Source organism: Mustela erminea, chromosome 9, assembly GCF_009829155.1.
Source record: "Mustela erminea isolate mMusErm1 chromosome 9, mMusErm1.Pri, whole genome shotgun sequence".
Classification (NCBI taxonomy): domain Eukaryota; kingdom Metazoa; phylum Chordata; class Mammalia; order Carnivora; family Mustelidae; genus Mustela; species Mustela erminea.
Genome location: NC_045622.1, coordinates 77785874 through 77805943, shown reverse-complemented (window position 1 = coordinate 77805943; position 20070 = coordinate 77785874). Strand labels below are relative to the sequence as shown.

The 20070-nt window shown below is 37.1% G+C and overlaps 1 protein-coding gene across 1 annotated transcript in view; it reads right to left on the bottom strand.

Moving 5' to 3' along the window:
- Positions 1–2458: 2458 nt before the first annotated feature.
- LUZP2 (leucine zipper protein 2) overlaps positions 2459–20070 on the bottom strand; it is a 495906-nt gene continuing 478294 nt past the window's right edge. Inside the window, exons 11-12 of the mRNA XM_032358537.1 lie at positions 6786–6872; positions 2459–6004 (exon numbers count right to left, since the gene is read on the bottom strand). Of these exons, the coding sequence (XP_032214428.1) occupies positions 5900–6004; positions 6786–6872 (192 nt within the window). The 3' untranslated portion in view covers positions 2459–5899. The remainder of the gene's footprint in view (positions 6005–6785; positions 6873–20070) is intronic.

The window sequence follows — 20070 nt, the reverse complement described above, 5'->3', positions numbered from 1 at the left end:
AAGATTTTACTGTATCTGCATGACATGAAGGGAAATGGTGATCTAATTTACTATCCCAGCCCAAATTCTGTTTAAAATGTCTTATTAACTGAAGCTCCCAATGTTAAGTTTTGTTTTTGGTTTTGGTTTTTTTGTGGGGCGGGGGGGTGGTTCTGTCAGCTCCACAGATTTGTTGCTTGTTTGTGCAAAAAGGATAAAACCTGCCTGCTCTGGTCATTTCTTTAGGTTTCAATTTCATGATTGGGTCTCTAAGCACATGTAAGAAAACTTTTTATTTTTCTGCTGTTAATCTGTGTCCTGTCAATTTAACTCTTAAACCAAATGAAAGCATTCGAAGGACAAAGGAAAAAAATTCTTCCTCTTCCCTACAGTCATGCATTTAGCTGTGCCTCCTGCATTCATGATGGCTCCTCTGCTACACCATAAATGCCCTGAAGGCGGGACTCTGGCCTTTGTAGGAGAGGCAACATGATGACTGGGTTAAGCACGTGGATCCCAGAAAGTCATCTCTGGGCCTGAATCCAACCCTTTCCTCTTACTATCTGCACTATCTCAGGCAATTACTATTTTTCTACCTCCATTTCCTCTGTGAAATAAGGATAACTATAATATCAGTCTCAAATAAACCTGAGAATATTTAACAACTTTTTAAAGAGCTCTAAAAGCAAGGACTGGAACATTAAGTGCAATAGAAGTGCTCATAATTACTACTTCCTCTCATCACTGCTATTTTGAACAGAAAGTGGAATGGCAGACACATTTGAAAATCTCAAGGAACATTTTTTTGAACAACTGAATGACTGGCTGACTGAAGGGACATATGGGGAGAAGGGATAGTAGAGATTATTGTATTCAGTGATTTTTCAAATCACATTAGACATGGACTCCCTTTCTTCATTAAAAGCATTTGCAATGAGGTGGATGGAACCAGAGGGTATTATGCTAAGCGAATTAAGTCAATCAGAGAAAGACAATATCATATGCTTTCACTGATATGTGGAATTTAAGAAATAAGGCAGAGGATCATAGGGGAGGAGAGAGAAAATATGAAACAAGATGAAATCAGAGAGGGAGACAAACCATAAGAGATTCTTAATCTCAGGAAACAAACTGAGGGCTGCTGGACGGGGCGGGGATGGGAGCAATGGGGTGGCTGGGTGATGGACATTAGGGAGGGTATGTGCTGTGGTGAGTGCTGTAGATTGTGTAAGACTGATGAATCACAGACCTGTACCCCCTGAAACAAATAATACATTGATATCAATTTAAAAAACATTTAAAAATGAACTTCATACACATACCAATTAAAATTGATAAAGATGGCAAATAAAAGTATACATAGGGTGTGTAAGCCCAACAAATCAACTGTATGAAAGAACAGGTACTCTAGCTGAAGGTGAGGGTTTGTGGAGCCCAGATCGCCACCCTCTAGCTGTGCAGTCACCTGCTCAGCAGCAGTGGGCGCTGAGTCCACTAAAGGACCAGGAGAGCAGCTGCAACTGCAGAATGGGGTAGGGCACACAGGAGAATTTCTGAAGTCCAACAGTTTAAGGCCTAAGAAGTTAGAAACTTAAATACTAAATGACATCAAGCGGACTGGGTAGATCCAGGTGAACATCTAAGGTTGATTCCCACTAAGGACACACACAAGCCGTGTGAATTGTGTATGTGACGTTGAGCAGCATTTCCAAATTCATCCAGAAATGCCACATCTCTTCTGCTTAAAGTCACAGCCACAGGCCCAGGGCTCCATCTCTCGACAGCGGTGGGGGGGGAGCGGGGAGGCAAGGAAAAATAGCTTAGAAACAAAACAAAACAAAAAACCAGAATGGAAATGTTTTTGTGTATGTTCTCTTCCTAAAAGACGAAGTCTTGGGGTGCCTGGGTGGCTCAGCGGGTTAAAGTTTCTGTCTTTGGCTCAGGTCATGATACCGGGGTTCTTGGATGGAGCCCTGCATCTGGCTTTCTGCTCAGTGGGGAGCCAGCTTCCTCCTCTCACTCTCTTTGCCTCTCTGCCTACATATGATCTCTGTCTGTCAAATAAATAAATAAATAAAATCTTAAAAAAAAAAAAAAAAAAGACATCTTATGATTCCCTGCTACCACACTGGAACAGGCTCACTTCTGCTTCCTTTTTCTTCCCTTGCTGCTTCAAGTTCTGAATGAATTCATTCAACAAGTATTTCAGCACCTTCGAGGAGGTAGCTAGTTCTGCACACCTGAAACTCATTTGCAAACAAAAAATATAAAAATCTACAACATCCATTATAACAAAATGAAATAAAAAATACACCCTAAATAAAATGAAAGATTTCTGAGACATGAGCAGGAGAGGTTGAAGACACTCCCAGGGTGACATTTCCCAAAAAGTTCTTACCACTGGATACACAAAAGCAAGTACTATTTTTAATGTTAATATTTGCTTTTTCAACTAGTTGATGTAGGAGGATATACATGGTAGTCTTGGTAATAAATCTTTATTGAGGAAAAATAGGCCATCTTTCAGTAACTTTTATTCTTTACCATTGACCATTGATATATATAACATAATCCAACAAATAGTTTGGGGGGATCTAAGACTGTACACATGACTAAGAAAACATCCCCTAAGTAAACAAGTCTATGTTTTCATAACTCTCTAGGTCTGCCCAGCTCAACTCACTCTATGGTATCAGTAATCATCTCAGCCTCTGCGGCCATTAATGCTCCTTACAGTACCTGAGCTATAAGAATAAGATTCCATTAGAGCAAAGTTCAACAGATACTGTTTTAATCCAGCTCTCTGCACTGTAATCTAAAACAGTAAATGTCTACTTCTCACCTCTCTTAGACTTGTAATCCCGTATATTTTATGAAACAGAATTGTGTCTGAAATAGCATTATAATGCTAAACATATGCTTAAGGAATGATTAAAAAAAAGTTAGTCATCTAATATATTCAGTATTCAGAGATTTTAAGATCACACAGAAAACCACATCTAGATGAGTTACTGAATGAGTCACTTTTCTTCTGAGGCATGTTGGCATTGGATAGACAGTCAGCATTCAGGCCTTATACATTTTAGGCACTCATACAATTTACATATAATGTAATGCATAGAAAAGGAAAAACAAAGTCCAAAATGAACTCCTAACTTAGAATGGCTATATAGCATAGATTAATATTTTAAAATAACTAGAGAAGTATGTTTTTGTTAGTTTCATTAGTACTTATATTAAAACAAGTTTATTCCAGTGGAAAAAGTATATTTGTTTTTCAATAGGAGTCAATTTACATTCTGCAAATTTTTAGTAATCTTTTACTGCTTACCATTACAGGCACGTAATAGAATTACACTACCTGAATTTAACGTCAGCTAATATTTCCTTCCATGTGAGGGTAGTTAGGCTATGAATGTTAACGCCTCAAAAACAACATCGACTTATCTAACTGTTAAGTAAAAGAAATAATAAGAGACAGCATCTCTTTTATGGACAAAACCGCACATGTAAGTAAAGCATTTTAAACCTTTTGGATGCTATTTTAAAGCAATTAAAGAATTGAAAAAAATAAAATGCATTCATTAAAGTCACATAATACACTAAAAAAAAAAAGGAATTCTGTGCTTTGACTATTAAAAGGAATTTGCATAATATTTCTTAAAAGTATTTATAAAGCACTTCTGCTACGATACTTTTTTGTTTTGAAACAAATAATGCAATGCGTAAACCACAGTCAACTCTGAAGGATGCATAATGATATCTATTATTAAAGAAAAACTTACACATTATACTCATGGAAAGCCCACTTGATCATGCCAGTAATTAAGAGAAACACATTGATTATTGTCACATATTAGAGATTTAGAGCTTGGGAAAAATAATTTACAAGTGAAACTGTTGAAATTTGATTAATATTAAGCTAAATTCTCATCTTTCAACATCTTATAAAAATTTCAGAAAATATCAGTTCGATTCTCTTTTTATTAGTTTCAAAGTTGCCTCAAAACATGTGCTAAGGTGAAATGGTGATTAACTTTCCATAGGGTCTATGGAGGGAGATTGGAGCATGGGATGGGTTTGGGGAAGTGAACCTAAATTAAAATAAATTAGCAGCTTTCCTTCTATAATCATTGAAGCTGGTTAGGGTTTCTGGGTACAGTGGGGAAATTATGAGGAACAGAACTCAGAAACTAGCAATAATCCATCTCAAAGAATTAAAAGAGTATTAGAGCTAAGAGGAAAATTTGGACCTTGATTTTTTTTTCTTCTATCCTGGTCACTTTGTTTGAAACCTCTAAGGACCATCTATAAAATAAATTCTCTCTCTCTCTCTTTTTTTTTGGGGGGGGGTAGCCTGAAATCTTAAAAAAAAAAATACAGATAAATGACACTGAATTACTCCACAAGTATAACTGTCACGTGGTTATATCACAATAATACTTATAATATTTATGATAGTTTGACATTCCTCCAAACCACTAAATTTCTTGGACTACATCACTGAGATCAAAGGTGTGCCATTATATATCAGAATTTAAGGTCATCCATTAATTACAGATTTCCTTCCTCCCTCCTTCCATTTCTCCTTCCTTCCTCCCTCCTTCCCTACTTTCCTTCCTTTCTTCCTTCCTTCCCTCCCTTCTTCTCTCCCTTCCTTTCTTAAAGTAACAATATCTTCTAAGATGCAGTGCTCCAAATACATTAACTTGGAGATCCATTCTATAAAACCAATTGTTATGTATGCTTTATGTGTTTGCAAAATGGATCTAGTCAGTAGACGCAAATATATTCTGTGCACACAACCTAACTGAATCATTTTAACGCATTAATTTGAGTCTTTAAGTTTGATGCTGTCAATCCTATCAGACTATTATTCATGTATCAATTCCTATTGATCGTGAGCTACATTTTAGATGATTCAGGAGTGCATTTATTTGATTAGTGGTATTCCTATGGAGAGACCCAACTTCAGTGATGATCACAGCTGTTGACTTGTTTTAGTAATACATTTGTTTTCAAAATATACAAATCTGGGTTCATTGGTTCTTCATGGCTGTTTTAATTTCATCAACTCCCCATTTTAAAATGTGTATTATCTGCTTGCATATTTCTGTTTTGCAACCCTCTTGTCATCCCACATTCCACTACCCAATTTCGCACACACACACACAAAATCTTGCCAAGCATTTCAAAGAACTCAATTCCTAACTTGGAGTAATGTCCAGCAGACAACCATAGGGATGTGTCTATAGAATGCCAAAAAAGATCTTGTCAATTGTGTCAGAAATTCAGTCATTCATCCAGATATTTTGTCTACATCATACTAAACATGTTTAATGAATTTTGTTAGTTGACTAAAAATCTGACAGAATTGTCTTGACTTTATTTAGACATGGTTCAAAATAATAATAGGAATGGCAATAAACACCCTCCAATAAACAATATATTCAGGTTGGCACAGATTCCAACCTTAAAGTGACTCCCAATGGCCAATGTGGAACAGAATCTTTATGATTTGGTTGCAATTTGGATTCTAAGAATGCCAAGGATCCACAAAATTTTTATCATTCTCCAGTTGAATTCAAAACTAGATCATAAAGAACTAGATACCCAATGAACCAGAAGGATTAAATGTTGTTCACTGCATTTGAGTTCAGAACTGACCAATTTATGCTGGGCAATTTACTGATGACAATGACTATTTATGACTGTGGATATCCATTTTAATTAGGTTATTGCTTAAGGATCATAATTGGCCTGAAATCTCTTGGAAAATTTGTAGACTACTTTATATAAAGTTACAGAAAATTGTGAAAAAGTTGCATGCTTTAAAAACTTAGTATTTCCATCAAGCCTGTGGTTTGAAAAGAGTATGAAGATAATCACAAGTGATGTTTTTAACACAGTTTCTTGATATTTACAGTATTTTTTCTTCTCTAGTTGCCCTCCCTTCAAAGCTGGTCAATTGTTTTTCCGGGGTTTTTTTCACCTCACATTCAGTACAAGGAGGCATTTGCAATTTCTGTCAAACAATACAGAAAAGACAATTAGAATAGTTAAAATAAATATATGTTTAAGGTAAAAATTAAAATCCTAACAAAAGTAATATAAATTTGTATATGTCAACAAATACAGAAAATGAATGCTAGACTGAAATAAAATAAATGTAAACTTGTTAATACTTTTATTTCATGGAAGTACATAAAATACTGTTTACAAATGGCAAGACAGTTCAAAACTATTTTGTGAAGACTTTAGCTAAACCATTCAACTCTGATTAATCTAACCCAAATGTTAAGAAATTTTGTGTTAAGTGAAATGATCCCTAGGAATTGCTATGATGTAATATATTTGGTTAAATATAGAACAGTACAGAAGGGAGTTCAGAAATAAGCTCCTGAATTGTGTTTACTGTTTGTTTTTGTTGGGGATATGTAATTCTTGCTATGTCCTCTGTTTCCCCAAATCCCTCCTTTTATCTTTTTTTGTTCCATAAAGAATAGACGCATGCTTTTTGTTATCTGTTTATTTTTGTTTCGTGTGTGTGTGTGTGTGTGTGTGTGTGTGTGTGTGTGTGTGTGTGCTGGGGGCTGTACCTCCCTCACCCTGTTCTTCTGAGGACCTCAGATGATCAAACCAAAAGCTCAGTGGCTGGCACAGTGCTCATAGAAAGTCCAGAGGCCCTAGGTGAAGGAAGCATGTCTTATCACTTAACACAACATCCCTGCTTCAGCTAGAGAAAATCACTGGACCCAAAGGATTTGAGTTCTTCCTGACAAAATCAAAACAAACAAATAAAATACCTTTGGGGCAGTCACTGGCTCTGCAGTAGCATTGATTAGGGGAACGACTTTGTGCTTCGTTGAGCAGGTCCTGCCCTCTTGTAAAAGCTGCAAATGAAAATAGATCAATGTAGTTAAATTAAATGAAGGAGGGGATAGAAAAATTCCCTTGAATTCTTCCGACTGAGAAACTTCCTTTACTTTGACGCAAGCTGAAAGGGCAAGCTAGAGACAAACTCATCACACCCTGAGTGGGAACCCAAGGAAAGAACGAGCACTCACAGGTGGTTTGGGGATCTTCGTGATGCTTATGAAGATCAGCTACTACAACAAAATTCCGTTCCAGTGGAAAGCTCTTTCTTTGCAAAAGCAGTTAAACTGAAGTAAAGAATTATAGAACTGTTGTATCTGTGATACATCTGGACTCAAAGACTTAGATCTGTCAGTGGTCCGTACACCTGCAGGAACATGAGTACCGCAAGCCCCGAAGCAATTTTAACAGTCTAGTCAACAACTGTCTAGCAAAACCTCCTGGGTACCTTAAAAAAGATCTTATTTTGAAAAATAAAATCTTATATTTTACTAATGAGGAATTCTCATCTTCTTTATTAGCCTCAACAGTTTTGAAGAAGAACTGCTGGCCGCGTATTCCAATTGGGATTCGTTTCCATTTTAACCAAGGGTAAAATAATGACTTTCCCTTCCTTCCCTTTCTGCCGTGCTCTCTGCTTCTCTCCTTCCCTCCCTCCCTTCCTTCCTTCCCTGTCTGCTTCTCTTCTCTTCCCCCTTTCCATACTGTCTTTCATTCTTCCTCCCTCCTTTTTTTCTCTTCCTCTTTTTTTTTTTTTTTAAGATTTATTTATTTGAGAGTGAGAGAGCGAGAGTGGGGTGAGGGGCAGGGGGAGAAGCAAGCTCTGTGCTGAGCAGGGAGTCCCACGCGGGGCTTGATTCCAGGACTCCGGGATCATGACCTGAGTCCAAGGCAGATGCCTAACTGACTGAGCTAAACAGGCATCTCTTCTTAATCTTTATTTTAAACATATTTTCAAAGTAACTACAAACACTGTTCATTGTAAGACTGTGCTTCTTTTTGGGGGGTGGCAGTGATTTCTTCTAATCCTTTCCATGTGTACAGCAGAGCCCAGGAGTCGAAGAGTCCATAGCCACTGGGTAGCTCTGAACTTGAACAAGTCCATTTGTTTCCTTGGGATCTGACAGTAAGGAGGAGACCAAAATGGCCTTCAAAACCCAACATCTTATAAATTCCACAAGTAGATGACAACTAAAGAGGTTCTACAGGAGACTTAATCTAGTCCAATTCAGATTTTAGAGCAAAGTTCTTTTCATATGCTTCCTATTCTGGCACTGTATTGCTCTTAGTGGAATACACACTACATTCCTTTACCATTCCATGCCTATATGTATGCCAGCCACCTCACCTTCCTCAAAATCTCTCTCCACTGTGACATCCTGACAACCAGCTATTCATGCCTTCCCTAGAATGTCGTTTCCACCAGTAGATGCACTCAGTCATACTTTCCTGCTCTAAAGGTACAATGCATATAAAAACTGGATCACTTAACAATGTTTTTATATGTATAAGCATGTCTAGCTGCTTAATATATTGTAAGATCCTTGAAGATAGAGGTGACATTTATCGGCTGTACCTTCCAACTTGAGGCCAACAGATAACAAGGAGCCAATATGAAACTCTGAATAAATAATAATGAAAATATGATTGGCTATGAAATTCATTGCTTATGAAAATATTTTAGTCCTTCAGAATTTCAATAAACACCTGATTTTTTATATGATCAGATTTGTTTATTTGAGACTCCAATATGGTTAAAAAGAGTCCCTTTTTCTATAGAAGCCTACATTGTAGTAGCAAAGTAAGATAACAACTATAATAATAGAAATCAGTAGTCAAACCTTGGCTACCTTATCCCAAGGAATTGTAGGCAGAGGCACAGAGGAACCTTGTACACTAACTAATTAACATGCTTGTTTTTATGTTCTGTAGGTTTGAATTACATCTGGACTCTAAAATTTCTTTAGAATGTTATAGTTATTCTACTTTTGTTGTGATAATACAACTGGCTTACATTTAGCCTTTGAGAAATTAACAAATAATTGTATGCAATCAAGCTCAAAAAATATGATCAATGCAGAAAGTATCTTGAAAAGTATAAGCCTTCCCAAAATATATTTTAGAATAATGACATTTGTAGGTCTTACATGTTTGGGGGAAAAGTTTATTTAAACATTGAACAGTTGTATTTAAAGTAGTTCTTCTCAAGGCCTTTAGCATGCAATTTCCTAAAGTTCTGGTCTTCAATGACTTGTCCACATAATTACATAGGGTGATTGTTAAAACGTTAACACTCCTGGGTGGTAGTTCAGTCCAGTGACTATGGGGTTTGCATTTTTAATTAACACTTCAATAATTCAAATGCACAGTCAAATTTGAAATTCACTTCTTCATAATGCACAAATACATTACAAATCTCTTAGAAGGACATAGAGCAATTTCCTAAATCTATTTAACCTCAAAACACTGTCTTGTGTGGTGCTTCACTTGAGGTCATTCTCATGAGGAAGAGACTATAGGATTTGCAGTGGAGTTTTTTCTTTCATTAATGCAAGCATAGCTGACTATTTCAGACAAGGCTTTGATCATCTGAACAATGAAAACTTATTAAACTTCAACATTAAAGAAAATGTTATATGGCTGAAAGATAATGTGAACTTTTTTTGATACTTTGATCTTCTAATAAACACTACCTTTAAATTTATTTATTTATTTTTTCTGTGCCTCACAGGCACTGTAGAAATTTCATGAGATGAATTTCATAAAATTCTTAGTGTTTCTCAGAGAGGCAACAGATGTAAGAGCAACATAATTATAACTTGCAGGTATCATGCCTTAATAAGCATCTTATCAACCCTGTAGCCACTGATAAAGTGCACATTCATTGGTGAAAACATAAAGGGGGTGTTTCTTCATGGAACCCTCTCCCATTGGTTGCCAACATTACCCAGACTGCCAAAAATTCCAGACAACTGTACTTAAGGAAGACAAAAAAAAAAAAAAAAAAAAAAAAGACACATGGTTACAAAGCTTTGGGAGTAAAATAGACTTTGGTTTGAGGTTTAGCTCTAATGTCTATTCATTGGTGATCTTGATAAAATAACTCAATAAGTTACTTATCTCTGGGCCTCAGTTCTCCAGCTGTAAAATGGAGCTACTTCACAGAATTATTATGAGAAAACATACAAAAATATTCAGTATAAATTCTAACAATAAACATTCTCCCCTTTCTCCCTCTTCTACTTTCTTTCATATTAGTATTAGCGTTGTTAAGGAGTACACACCAACAATTACGATGAGTGACACTGACATTGCACATGAGGCATGGGCAGAATCAGCAGTCATGTAATTCCCACACACAGAAGTGAAAGAGGGAAGAAGGGGGAGAGAGAAGAAAATGGAGACATGAGTGCTGATTTGGAGGGAGGCAAAATCACTTAGGGCTAACGCTTCTCTTCTGACACTATAGATAAAAATAATAATAAAATTAACACAATGGTTTTTTTGGGGGGAGGGGAGGAAAAAAGACGAGAGAGGCCCCTGAGTGGCTCTGTCAGTTAAGTGTCTGACTCTTGGTTTCAACTCAGGGCATGATCTCATGGGCGGTAAGTCAGAGCCCTGCTTTTGGACTCCCCACTCTGGGGAGTGGGGCAGGGGGAATCTGCTTGAAAGATTCTCTCCCTCTGCTCCTCCCACCACGTGCATGTGGGCGTGACCACACACTCTCTCTCTAATAAATAAGTACGTCTTTTTAAAGAAAGGATGAGAAAAATAGAAGTTTCAAGGTATGGAAAATGATGTTGATATATTTAAGGCTTCATCCAATGAAACACAGGCTTGAGATTGCTACTGGCCAACTCCTTAATTTTGTTCTTGTGACTCCATGAGCAGGACCTAGTTAACACTTGCCAGACTCCTGACCCATGGAAAGTGAGAGATAATTAGTGTCTCTTACAGCCATTCACTCCATGATGATTGGTAACTGGAAACTAATACAGATATTATGGCAAAAGACCTTTATGTGATATCACGTGAGCCTGACGTAACTTACTGTATTGCTTTACCTTTGTTTTGAAAATTGAACTATAGTTAATGTATTGGTTCCATACTTTGTGAAGGTAGGTGGTAGTTAAATTGTAAATAAAAACTCTTTGGGGGGTTATAATTTAAAAATAAATGTGGGGTGCCAGGGTGGCTCAGTTGGTTAAGCCTCTGCCTTTGGCTCAGGTCATGATCTCAGGGTCCTGGGATCGAGTCCCACATTGGGCTCTCTGCTCAGTGGGGAGCCTGCTTCCTCCTCTCTCTCTGCCTGCCTCTCTGCCTACTTGTGATCTCTCTCTGTCAAATAAATAAATAAATTCTTTTAAAAAAATAAAAATAAATGTGTGAACTTAATATACAGATGTTTTTTAAAAAAATGTAATAATAACGGATAATCTCTTTCCCAATTCTTTTTTTTTTAAAGGTTTTATATATTTATCTATTTGACAGATCAGAAGTAGGCAGAGAGGCAGGCAGAGAGAGAGTAGGGGAAGAAAACTCCCTGCTGAGCAGAGAACCTGATGCCGGGCTTGATCCCAGGACCCTGGGATCATGTCCTGAGCCGAAGGCAGAGGCTTTATCTGACTGAGCCACCCAGGCGCCCCATCTTTCCCAATTCTTTCTCCCAGTGTCTTTGTGGCTATTATTGCTGGCTCTTTCACTGTCTTAAAATTCTCTGTTTAATAACAGTCCTCCTTTCACATTTTATTATCTAATCTCTTTGTCCCCCTTCATCTCAACCCCTCATATTTACACATGAGGAGATCAACAGCTCTATAATGCTCTCAAGGCCATAAAGGTATTGTTGCCAATTAAACCTATGTCCACCTTGCTGTGAATGAGGGATTTTTTTAAGATTCTATACTACTTTTTTCTCACATTATTATTTACCTTTATAACATCTTAATTTATAACATTAATTTATAACATCTTAATTGCCATGTTGCATTTTATAGTTTTACTAAAGACATGATTTTTAACACAAAATATTCCTGGGGTGGGAGAACACATCAATGCTAACAGTGTTGAGGCCAGGAGATAGTCACTACTGAGAGATAACTAGAATAGGGATGGTTCACAGAAGAACTTGTAGGCCAAGCAGTGATATGTATATTCAATTTTGCAATTATGAGAGACAGGTATACTGTAAATATCCGGCAATGATATGCCTACTTATCAAAGGAAGTTTATAAGCCAATGCTTTCTCTATGTTGGAATCTAAAGAGATTAGTAAATCTTTAAAAAAAAAGAAAAAAGATAAAAGAAAGAAAAGAAAAGGTACGTCTGCCTGGCTCAGTTCATTAAGCATCCACATTTGGCTCAGGTCATGATTTCCAGAGTCCTGGGATAGAGTCCCCACATCAGGCTCCTTGCTCAGAAGGGAGCCTGATATTCCCTCTGCCTGCCGCTCCCCCTGCTTGTGTACATGTACTCTCACTGATAAGTATTTTAAGTAAATAAGTAAGTAAATAAATAAATCTTAAAAAAAAAAAGAGAGATTCATTAATAGGGCTCTAAAGTGTACAGTCCATACAGCACTGCTTAAAAAACACCATCCCTCACTCAGGTCATGATCTCATGGGTAATGAGACTGAGCCCCACATCGGCATTGGGCTCTGCACTCAGTGGGGAGTTTGCTTGAAGATTCTCTCCCTCTGCCCCACCCCCATCATGCATGCATGCATTCTCTCTCAAATAAATAAATAAATCTTTAAAAAACAAACAGCCAAACCAAACCAAAACAAAACCCTCCATCCCTCACCAGAACCTTCTTCCCCCAGCGACAGTTTTGTATCTACCATTTTTATGAGCACTTGTCTGTCATTCGCACTGTACCGGAGACCACTAGGACCCATCAGGCCTCTCCCTTTTCCTTCAAGTCACAAGGGTGACAGGAAATTGAAACTTGGTTAAATTTTTCAGAAATTAGATTTAAATACTCAAAGATCTGGCGTTGGAGTTTCAGAACTTATTTCATGAGTCCATTACTAAACTGAATCACGCAACGGAAAGAACAGTAACAAAAAATGTCCATATTCAAATGGTTTGCATTCTGTGTGTGTCTGAAACTTCTACACCACCTGCCATCAAAATATGTTTAACTTCTCATCACAGCTCAACTCAAGAGATAGTAAATCTTGACACTTTTCCCCTCATAAGCATTGGTCAGAATCTAAGAAAAGTAACAAGAACAACAACATGTAATATAGCTTAATTGTTACATATACATTCAGGAGAGCTCATTGTTTGGGGGTTCTGTTATCTTGGCTTGCAGAATTGAAACTTGCAGATGAGCACAGCTGACAGTCTTTCCATGGGTAAGTCGGTAAACCATTTTTTATTAAAGTAATTCAGTATGTTAGACTCTAATCTCCTCTATCTTTCAGAAATCATGGGGTTTATCCTTTTATTTCCTTCCTAGATTATTGAACTAAACTATCCAATTCTCTCTAACCTTATTTTCTCCAATCCATCTGCCACTCAACCTCCAGAAAAGTCTTCCTAACATATTTCATCAGGCCAACTCTCTGCATAAAAAAATCAATCAAATCAAAACAAATTAGAAAAATACCACCTATGGGGCACCTGGGTGGCTCAGTGGGTTAGGCCACTGCCTTCGGCTCAGGTCATGATCTCAGGGTCCTGGGATCGAGTCCCGCGTCGGGTTCTCTGCTTCGCGGGGAGCCTGCTTCCTCCTCTCTCTCTCTCTCTCTGCCTGCCTCTCTGCCTACTTGTGATCTCTCTGTGTCTAATGAATAAATAAAATCTTTAAAAAAAAAAAAAAAGAAAAAAAAAAAAGAAAAATACCACCTATACACAAATTTGTGATTTCCCATTGCCTATAAAGTACAGAAGACTGGGGAGATGGATGGGATGAGGAATTTGGAGACTGTTTTCTTAAACAAGGGAGATGTGATATAGGAGTGTGGCCTTCAGACTCACCTTGATGAACTACAGCCAAGCCTCAGAAGACAAATGACTGGGCATTAAGAGAATGAGTCTCTGCTGTCACTTACTCAGGCTCATAGATTTTCTTTTTATTACTGTTGTTAAATACACACCCATATACAGTACTTTTTTTCCCCACTGACTTTATTTTTTTGCCTCGTTCCTCAATACTTCCTAGAATAATTACTGACTTTCATTCTTTTAATTCTTTCTGGTACAACCTGGAGTAGAACTTCCAATCTTGTAAAGAAGTGAGAAGTACTATTTTACACAAGAGATTTTATGACTCAACAGAATAAGGTAATGGTTAAACCTGTGGGCTAAGAAGTCTGTCTTATTCAGATCCTTAAATCTAAGGCTTATTAGCTTCGTGGTCTGCAATAAATGATTCATTTTTTCCCTCAATCTAAATATCCCTATCTGTAAAATGTAGAACAATATTATTTTATAAATGTGTGTAAGGATTATGTAAGAGAATGACTTGAAGCACTTAACTCAGGGCCTTTTACTATTAAGGTCTCAATATCCTGTAGTAGCAATGATGATAATGAAGGTAACAGTAAATTTGTAAATCACCTGGAACAAAGTACCTGATACATATAAGATACTCTATAAACATACCATATCATATAGTCAATTCATCATGCTGGAGCCAACAATACATGCATAATTTTTGTTTGTTTCCTTGTTTGACAGAAAAAAAATAGCTTACTATTATAATGATGACTTATACTTTTTTGGTGTAATTAGGTCATGTCATTTTTTTTCAATGACATGAGAATGGCACTGTATTAATGCAAATGCATCTGAAAAAGTTCCTGTAGAACTACTTTTCCTTCCAAACTGTGTGAGCCACATACATGATTATGTACACAATTATTTGATGAAAAAGTAGTGTCAGGGAGTCTGACACAGGGCTCGATCTCATGATCCTGAGATCACAACCTGAGCTGAAATCATGCTGGAGACCCAACTGACTGAGCTACCCAGACATCCCAAGGACCTTCATTTTAATGTGGAAATACCAGGTTTTGGAGCCATGTGTAAGTAAATTTGAGTCCCAATTCCACCTCCCATGTCTGTGACAATGGGATAAGTTAATAAACATTGAGTTTCCTAGACTTTAGTATTTTATAAAAGAATAAAGTTAAACACTAATAATAAACATCAGGACTGTCAGCTTCAAATTTTGACACTGGAATAAATAAAGCAACCAAACAAACACACTCCTATATTTCAACAGTGTTTGAGAAAAGAAAGAGCATTTTAATACCAAAATATATATAAAGGATCCAGAGTCAAAGGGAATTATTCTTGAGGGGCAGAGGGAGACAGAGAGAGATTGATTGATTGGCTCATGGAAAATACATTAATATTTTGTTATTTGACTCTTTATTCATTTTCTACATCTTTGAACTTCATCCCAGGCTGGCATTTGCCAATAGAATGAAGTCTGGAAAATACCAACTTAACCTTGCTTTTTCCTCATTTGTGAATGTGGATAATAATGCTGGTATTCAAAAGTGATATCAGTGTGAAATGAGATAAAACAGGGAACTTGGCTAGATGCATGGAGTGAAGAGTTAGGCCATCCCAGGTTAGAATTCCTATAGCCTTTACAAGCTGTTTGGAATTGGAAAAGTTACTTTATCTTCCTGATAAAGTAAGATATCTTATCTATAAGGTAATCAAAATAGGATCTATTTGAGAGGGTTGCTGGAAGAGATTAAATTAAATTAAATTTATTAAATTAAAATATATAATTGTTCTTAATGGAGTATCTTGCACATTATAGGTGCTCAGTTAAGTTTGGTTTCTATCATTTCTTTTCCTTCCTCAGCTTCTGCTTCCTTCAATCAAATGTCTCTCTTTTGTCAATAAATATTTGGATCCTATGCGAATGGAAACACTGATACTCAGTCACTTCAATTTCACAACCCTGGTATGAACACACTGGCCCTGGTCATTAGAGAATTTTGACGCTGCCAAAGACTTTGCTGTCGCCACTCCTCCCCCCAAGTCTGTGGCTCTTTCTGTCTCGTCCTGTCTCATGCTTTTCTGTTTATGATCTAATAGGGCAAGAAAAAGAAAGTCTTATTAACCTACTGTTCATTAATCCTAAATAGCTTTAAACTTGGATGCCTTTATTCTTTTTGTTTTGTTTTTCCCCTCCTCAATGCAAAATCATCAGATCACTCTAACTAATTTAACCTGGGCACTGAGTCGTCTTAAAAGATTTTCATTATGGGGCGCCTGGGTGGCTCAGTCAGTTAAGCATCTGCCTTTGGCTCAGGTCTTGATTCCAGTGTCCTGGGATGGAGCTGTACGTTGAAGGCCCACAAGGAGCCTGTTTCTCCTCCCTCTGAGCCTCCCCCCAACTCATGCTCATTCTCTCTCTCAAATAAATAAATAAAATCTTTTTCAAAAATTATCTTCATTACGATATAGGCACGCCTTTGGCTTCAATGCAAATATCCCATTTAGAAATTATGAAAATAAAGTCATATTTAGAATGACCTTTTTAAAAGGGCACTTTTAAGAGTCTAGCTAAATTTCTATAATATTGCTGCTTCAGCATCCATTTTGTGTGGCTTAGAGGTCTGTGGGGACCTGGAAGTGACTCCAGCCTTTCTTAGGAGGGCAGGTCCCAGATAACAGCCAGCAGGGTCATAAGAAACTGTGAATTCCTGATATGACTTCCGCAAAGACCAGGGATAAAAGGCCTTTCCTGTCTGCTACCCTCCCCCTCCCACCCCCAACTTCCCGTTTTCTGTTCCTTAGATAAGTCTCTCCCTCTTTCCCCTTCTTTAGATCTTAACAAGACTCTGGTTCTGTTTAGCTTAAACTGACCTGTCAGGCCTTGCCAAGGACTCCCAAAGCACTCTACCCACCGACCCTAAAAAAACTACATGTGCCTCAGGTCCTGGGGCTCCTTTCTGCCTGCCCCCTGCCTTGACCTCCCCATGTGCCCCAGTGACTTATGCATTGTACTTCCTCCAAAACTTGTGACTAATGAGGTCCTTTATTTCACTTTCCCTTGCCTTGTGATCCTTCTTGAACCGCGGCTCATTATTTAGCACCCCAGGGTTTGCTCTTAACAAATGTTCATTTAACAAAAATCACAATGAGCTCTATGACTGAATTAATAATCATTGGAAAGCCTATGAAAGGAAAATGGCTTATTCTGCATTTTGTTTATTTTAAATTACACTCTATTCCTTCTCTCGGAAATAATGAATAGTATTTTAAGAATTAAAGCTAATGGAATGAATTATCAGAAATTCATTTAAAGTCCTTGAGCTTACATCTCTAATCCTTGTGATCACTATAACTTTGGTATTAGTATTAAACATTTGGTCCTACTTCACAGGAGAGATTAGTTATAACAACTCTTACGATCTTTCCCTAAAACACTAAAAGAACTCAGACTAATTAATGCAAGATATAACGGGGAAATCTGAAATTCTACCAATAAAAAATACCTCTGGCAGGTACAGAGTCCAGTTGATTCTGCATATTTAAATAAAATATGTGACAGGGTAGATGCTAAAAAGAAGGAATTTTTCAAATATTACGGAGAAAAAAATGGAATTAAGTGCCAAGTTACTTAAAAACACAAATATATTTTGGCTAAGTTTTTCTGTGATGCCACCTTTCCGCACTAATAATAATAAATTTGTCTACACTAATAATGGTAAATTTGTCATATTTATTCCAGAAGGATTATTTAGTACTTTATTTATTTACTTATTTATTTTTCAGACCTTTTTTTATTCATTTGACAGAGAGCAACACAGCAAGAGAAGGAACACAAGCAGGGGAAGTGGGAGAGGGAGAAGCAGACTTCCACTGAGCAGGGAGCCTGATGGGGGGCTTGACCCCAGGACCTTGGGATCATGACCTGAGGCAAAGGAGCCACTTAATTGACTGAGCCATCCAGGTGCCCCACTATTTAGTACTTGTTATGAAATAGCTAAGCTTTTGAAAACCACAGCCTTGTCTAATTTCATAATTTTGGATGTTTTAGAGAAATATTAATATATACCTACTAAATGAGCATTTTGCTTGGTCCTGAAGAAAATACCAATATTTTTATAGTTTCTGTCCGGAAATTATTTATTATCGAATGCAAAATATGAACTCTGTGCAAATATTCAAAATGCAAACTGGACTGCAATACAGGATGAAATACATGTATAAACCAAGCACTACGGGAACCAAGAAGAGAAAGCCATTTGGTGTTTTCATGGAAGACAGGGGGAATCAAAGAATTATTACTTTTTAAAGATTTTACCTATTTATTTGAGATACAGAGAGAGCAACTGAGAAAGAAAGAGTAAGAAAGTGAGTGAGATCGAGCGAGGCAGAGAACACGTGCACAAGCAGGGTTTGGGAGGCGTAACGGGAGAGGAGAAGCAGATTCCTGCTGAGCAGAGAGTCTGACATGGAGCCCAATCCCAGGACCCCGACATCATGACCTGAGCTAAGGCAGATGTTTAACTGAATGAGCCACCCAGGTACCCAGGAGTCATTACTAAGTTAACCATTGTTATTATGCTTTCTATGCAACTTCTGATAAGAACTGACACTTCAGTTCACATTCTTGCAACTTTAAATCGATGCTATAGTAGGGTAACATGGAGATTTATACCTAACGAGCAAAACAGAAATCTGTCATGAAGACCTTATGAAACTATGTACCATTCTACATTATCTGGAGGCATGACTGTCCCTTCTGGAAGGAACTACCCTAGCACAGTAACAAATCCTTGTATGAAGCCAACCTTTTCAGATGTCTGATGAAATGTAACCCAGAATGATAATGTTTGTTGTGTGGTCTCTAAGCTCAATTATAGCAGGCCATGACTTGCTTAGAAAATTTTGTTAGTGCAGCATCTGCCAACCACTCATCAGGTCCATCAAATACTATACAATGAATACTGGATATAACAGCAAACTAGGATTTGTTAAATATCTGCCAAAATTGTTTTAGCATAAAAAAAAAGCTGGCATCATTTTCTACTCACAGCTCTAAGATTTATTTTCTGCACATTTCCCCCTCTCATTTCCCTAGTTAATACTTGCTGTTAAAGAAACTCCCTTTGGTCAGGGACTTGCAAGCCCGTGTGATAGGAAGAAAGAGAGCTTGTCCTCTTGATGCCAAACAAACTATTCTGCTTTTAATTTTCTCAGCACATTAAGAAAAATTAAATGTTTGCCACCTATAGGAGTCACAAATATTGTGAAACATATTTACATTAACATTATGTCTTAATTCCTAAATGAAAATTAAAATTGAATGGGCAATGTTTTTAATTCTTGATTTGCTATTAAACAATATGAGACTCATTGGCAAACTTCAGACAAATGGGATGGAGCAGGTACATCCTTTGCTTTCCCCGTGTGTCTTTATTATTATCATTTAAGTAAAGCCTTTTTCAAAATAATTTAAACACATACCAAACTGATAGTCCAATATGCTGTTAAGACTTTGGTGATCTACTTAAAATTTTCTAAGTCTACTAAAACAAAGGCAGAAGGCAAAGAATCCAAAAGACATTTTCCTAGGTGACCCTTTCTGGCTTGCACAGGGCAGGATATAGAATGAAGCCACAAGATATCTAAGAAAATGTATAATCTCAAATTCCAAGTTTGGGATCTTGACATTGAAAATATGAAGATCTCAAATATTTAAATTATGAAGCATCTTTTTAAGAATGAACTAATATGTAACTGAATACTGTGTATTTAATTTCATATCATATACAATTATCACGACAAACCTGTAAGAGACCAACATCAAATTTTCTCAGAATGTTTGCCAGGAAATTTTGACAGAAGAAAATCTAGGTAAGTTAATTAGAACAATACCCACTCCTGGGCTGTGCCCCAGATCTACTAATTAATAATCAATGGGAATGAAGCTTGACCACAAGCAGTTTTACCAGCTGACCTGGTAAATCATAGGCATGCAAAAGTTTGAAAATCGTCGATCTACATTATATAGATAAGGGATCTAGATTATAAAATCACTTGCCAAAAGTGTTAGAAAATAGGAAAGTTGGCATTAAAATCTAGGTTTTTGTAATTTCAAGGTTTTCTCTACTATATTGTTTAGTATCAGATCTACCAAAAGGAATCAAAATGCATCTCTTCTGCTATTTTTTCCCAAGAGATTGTATGCTCTCTCATCAGCTCTCAGTGAGGTTGCTGATGATCAAAGAA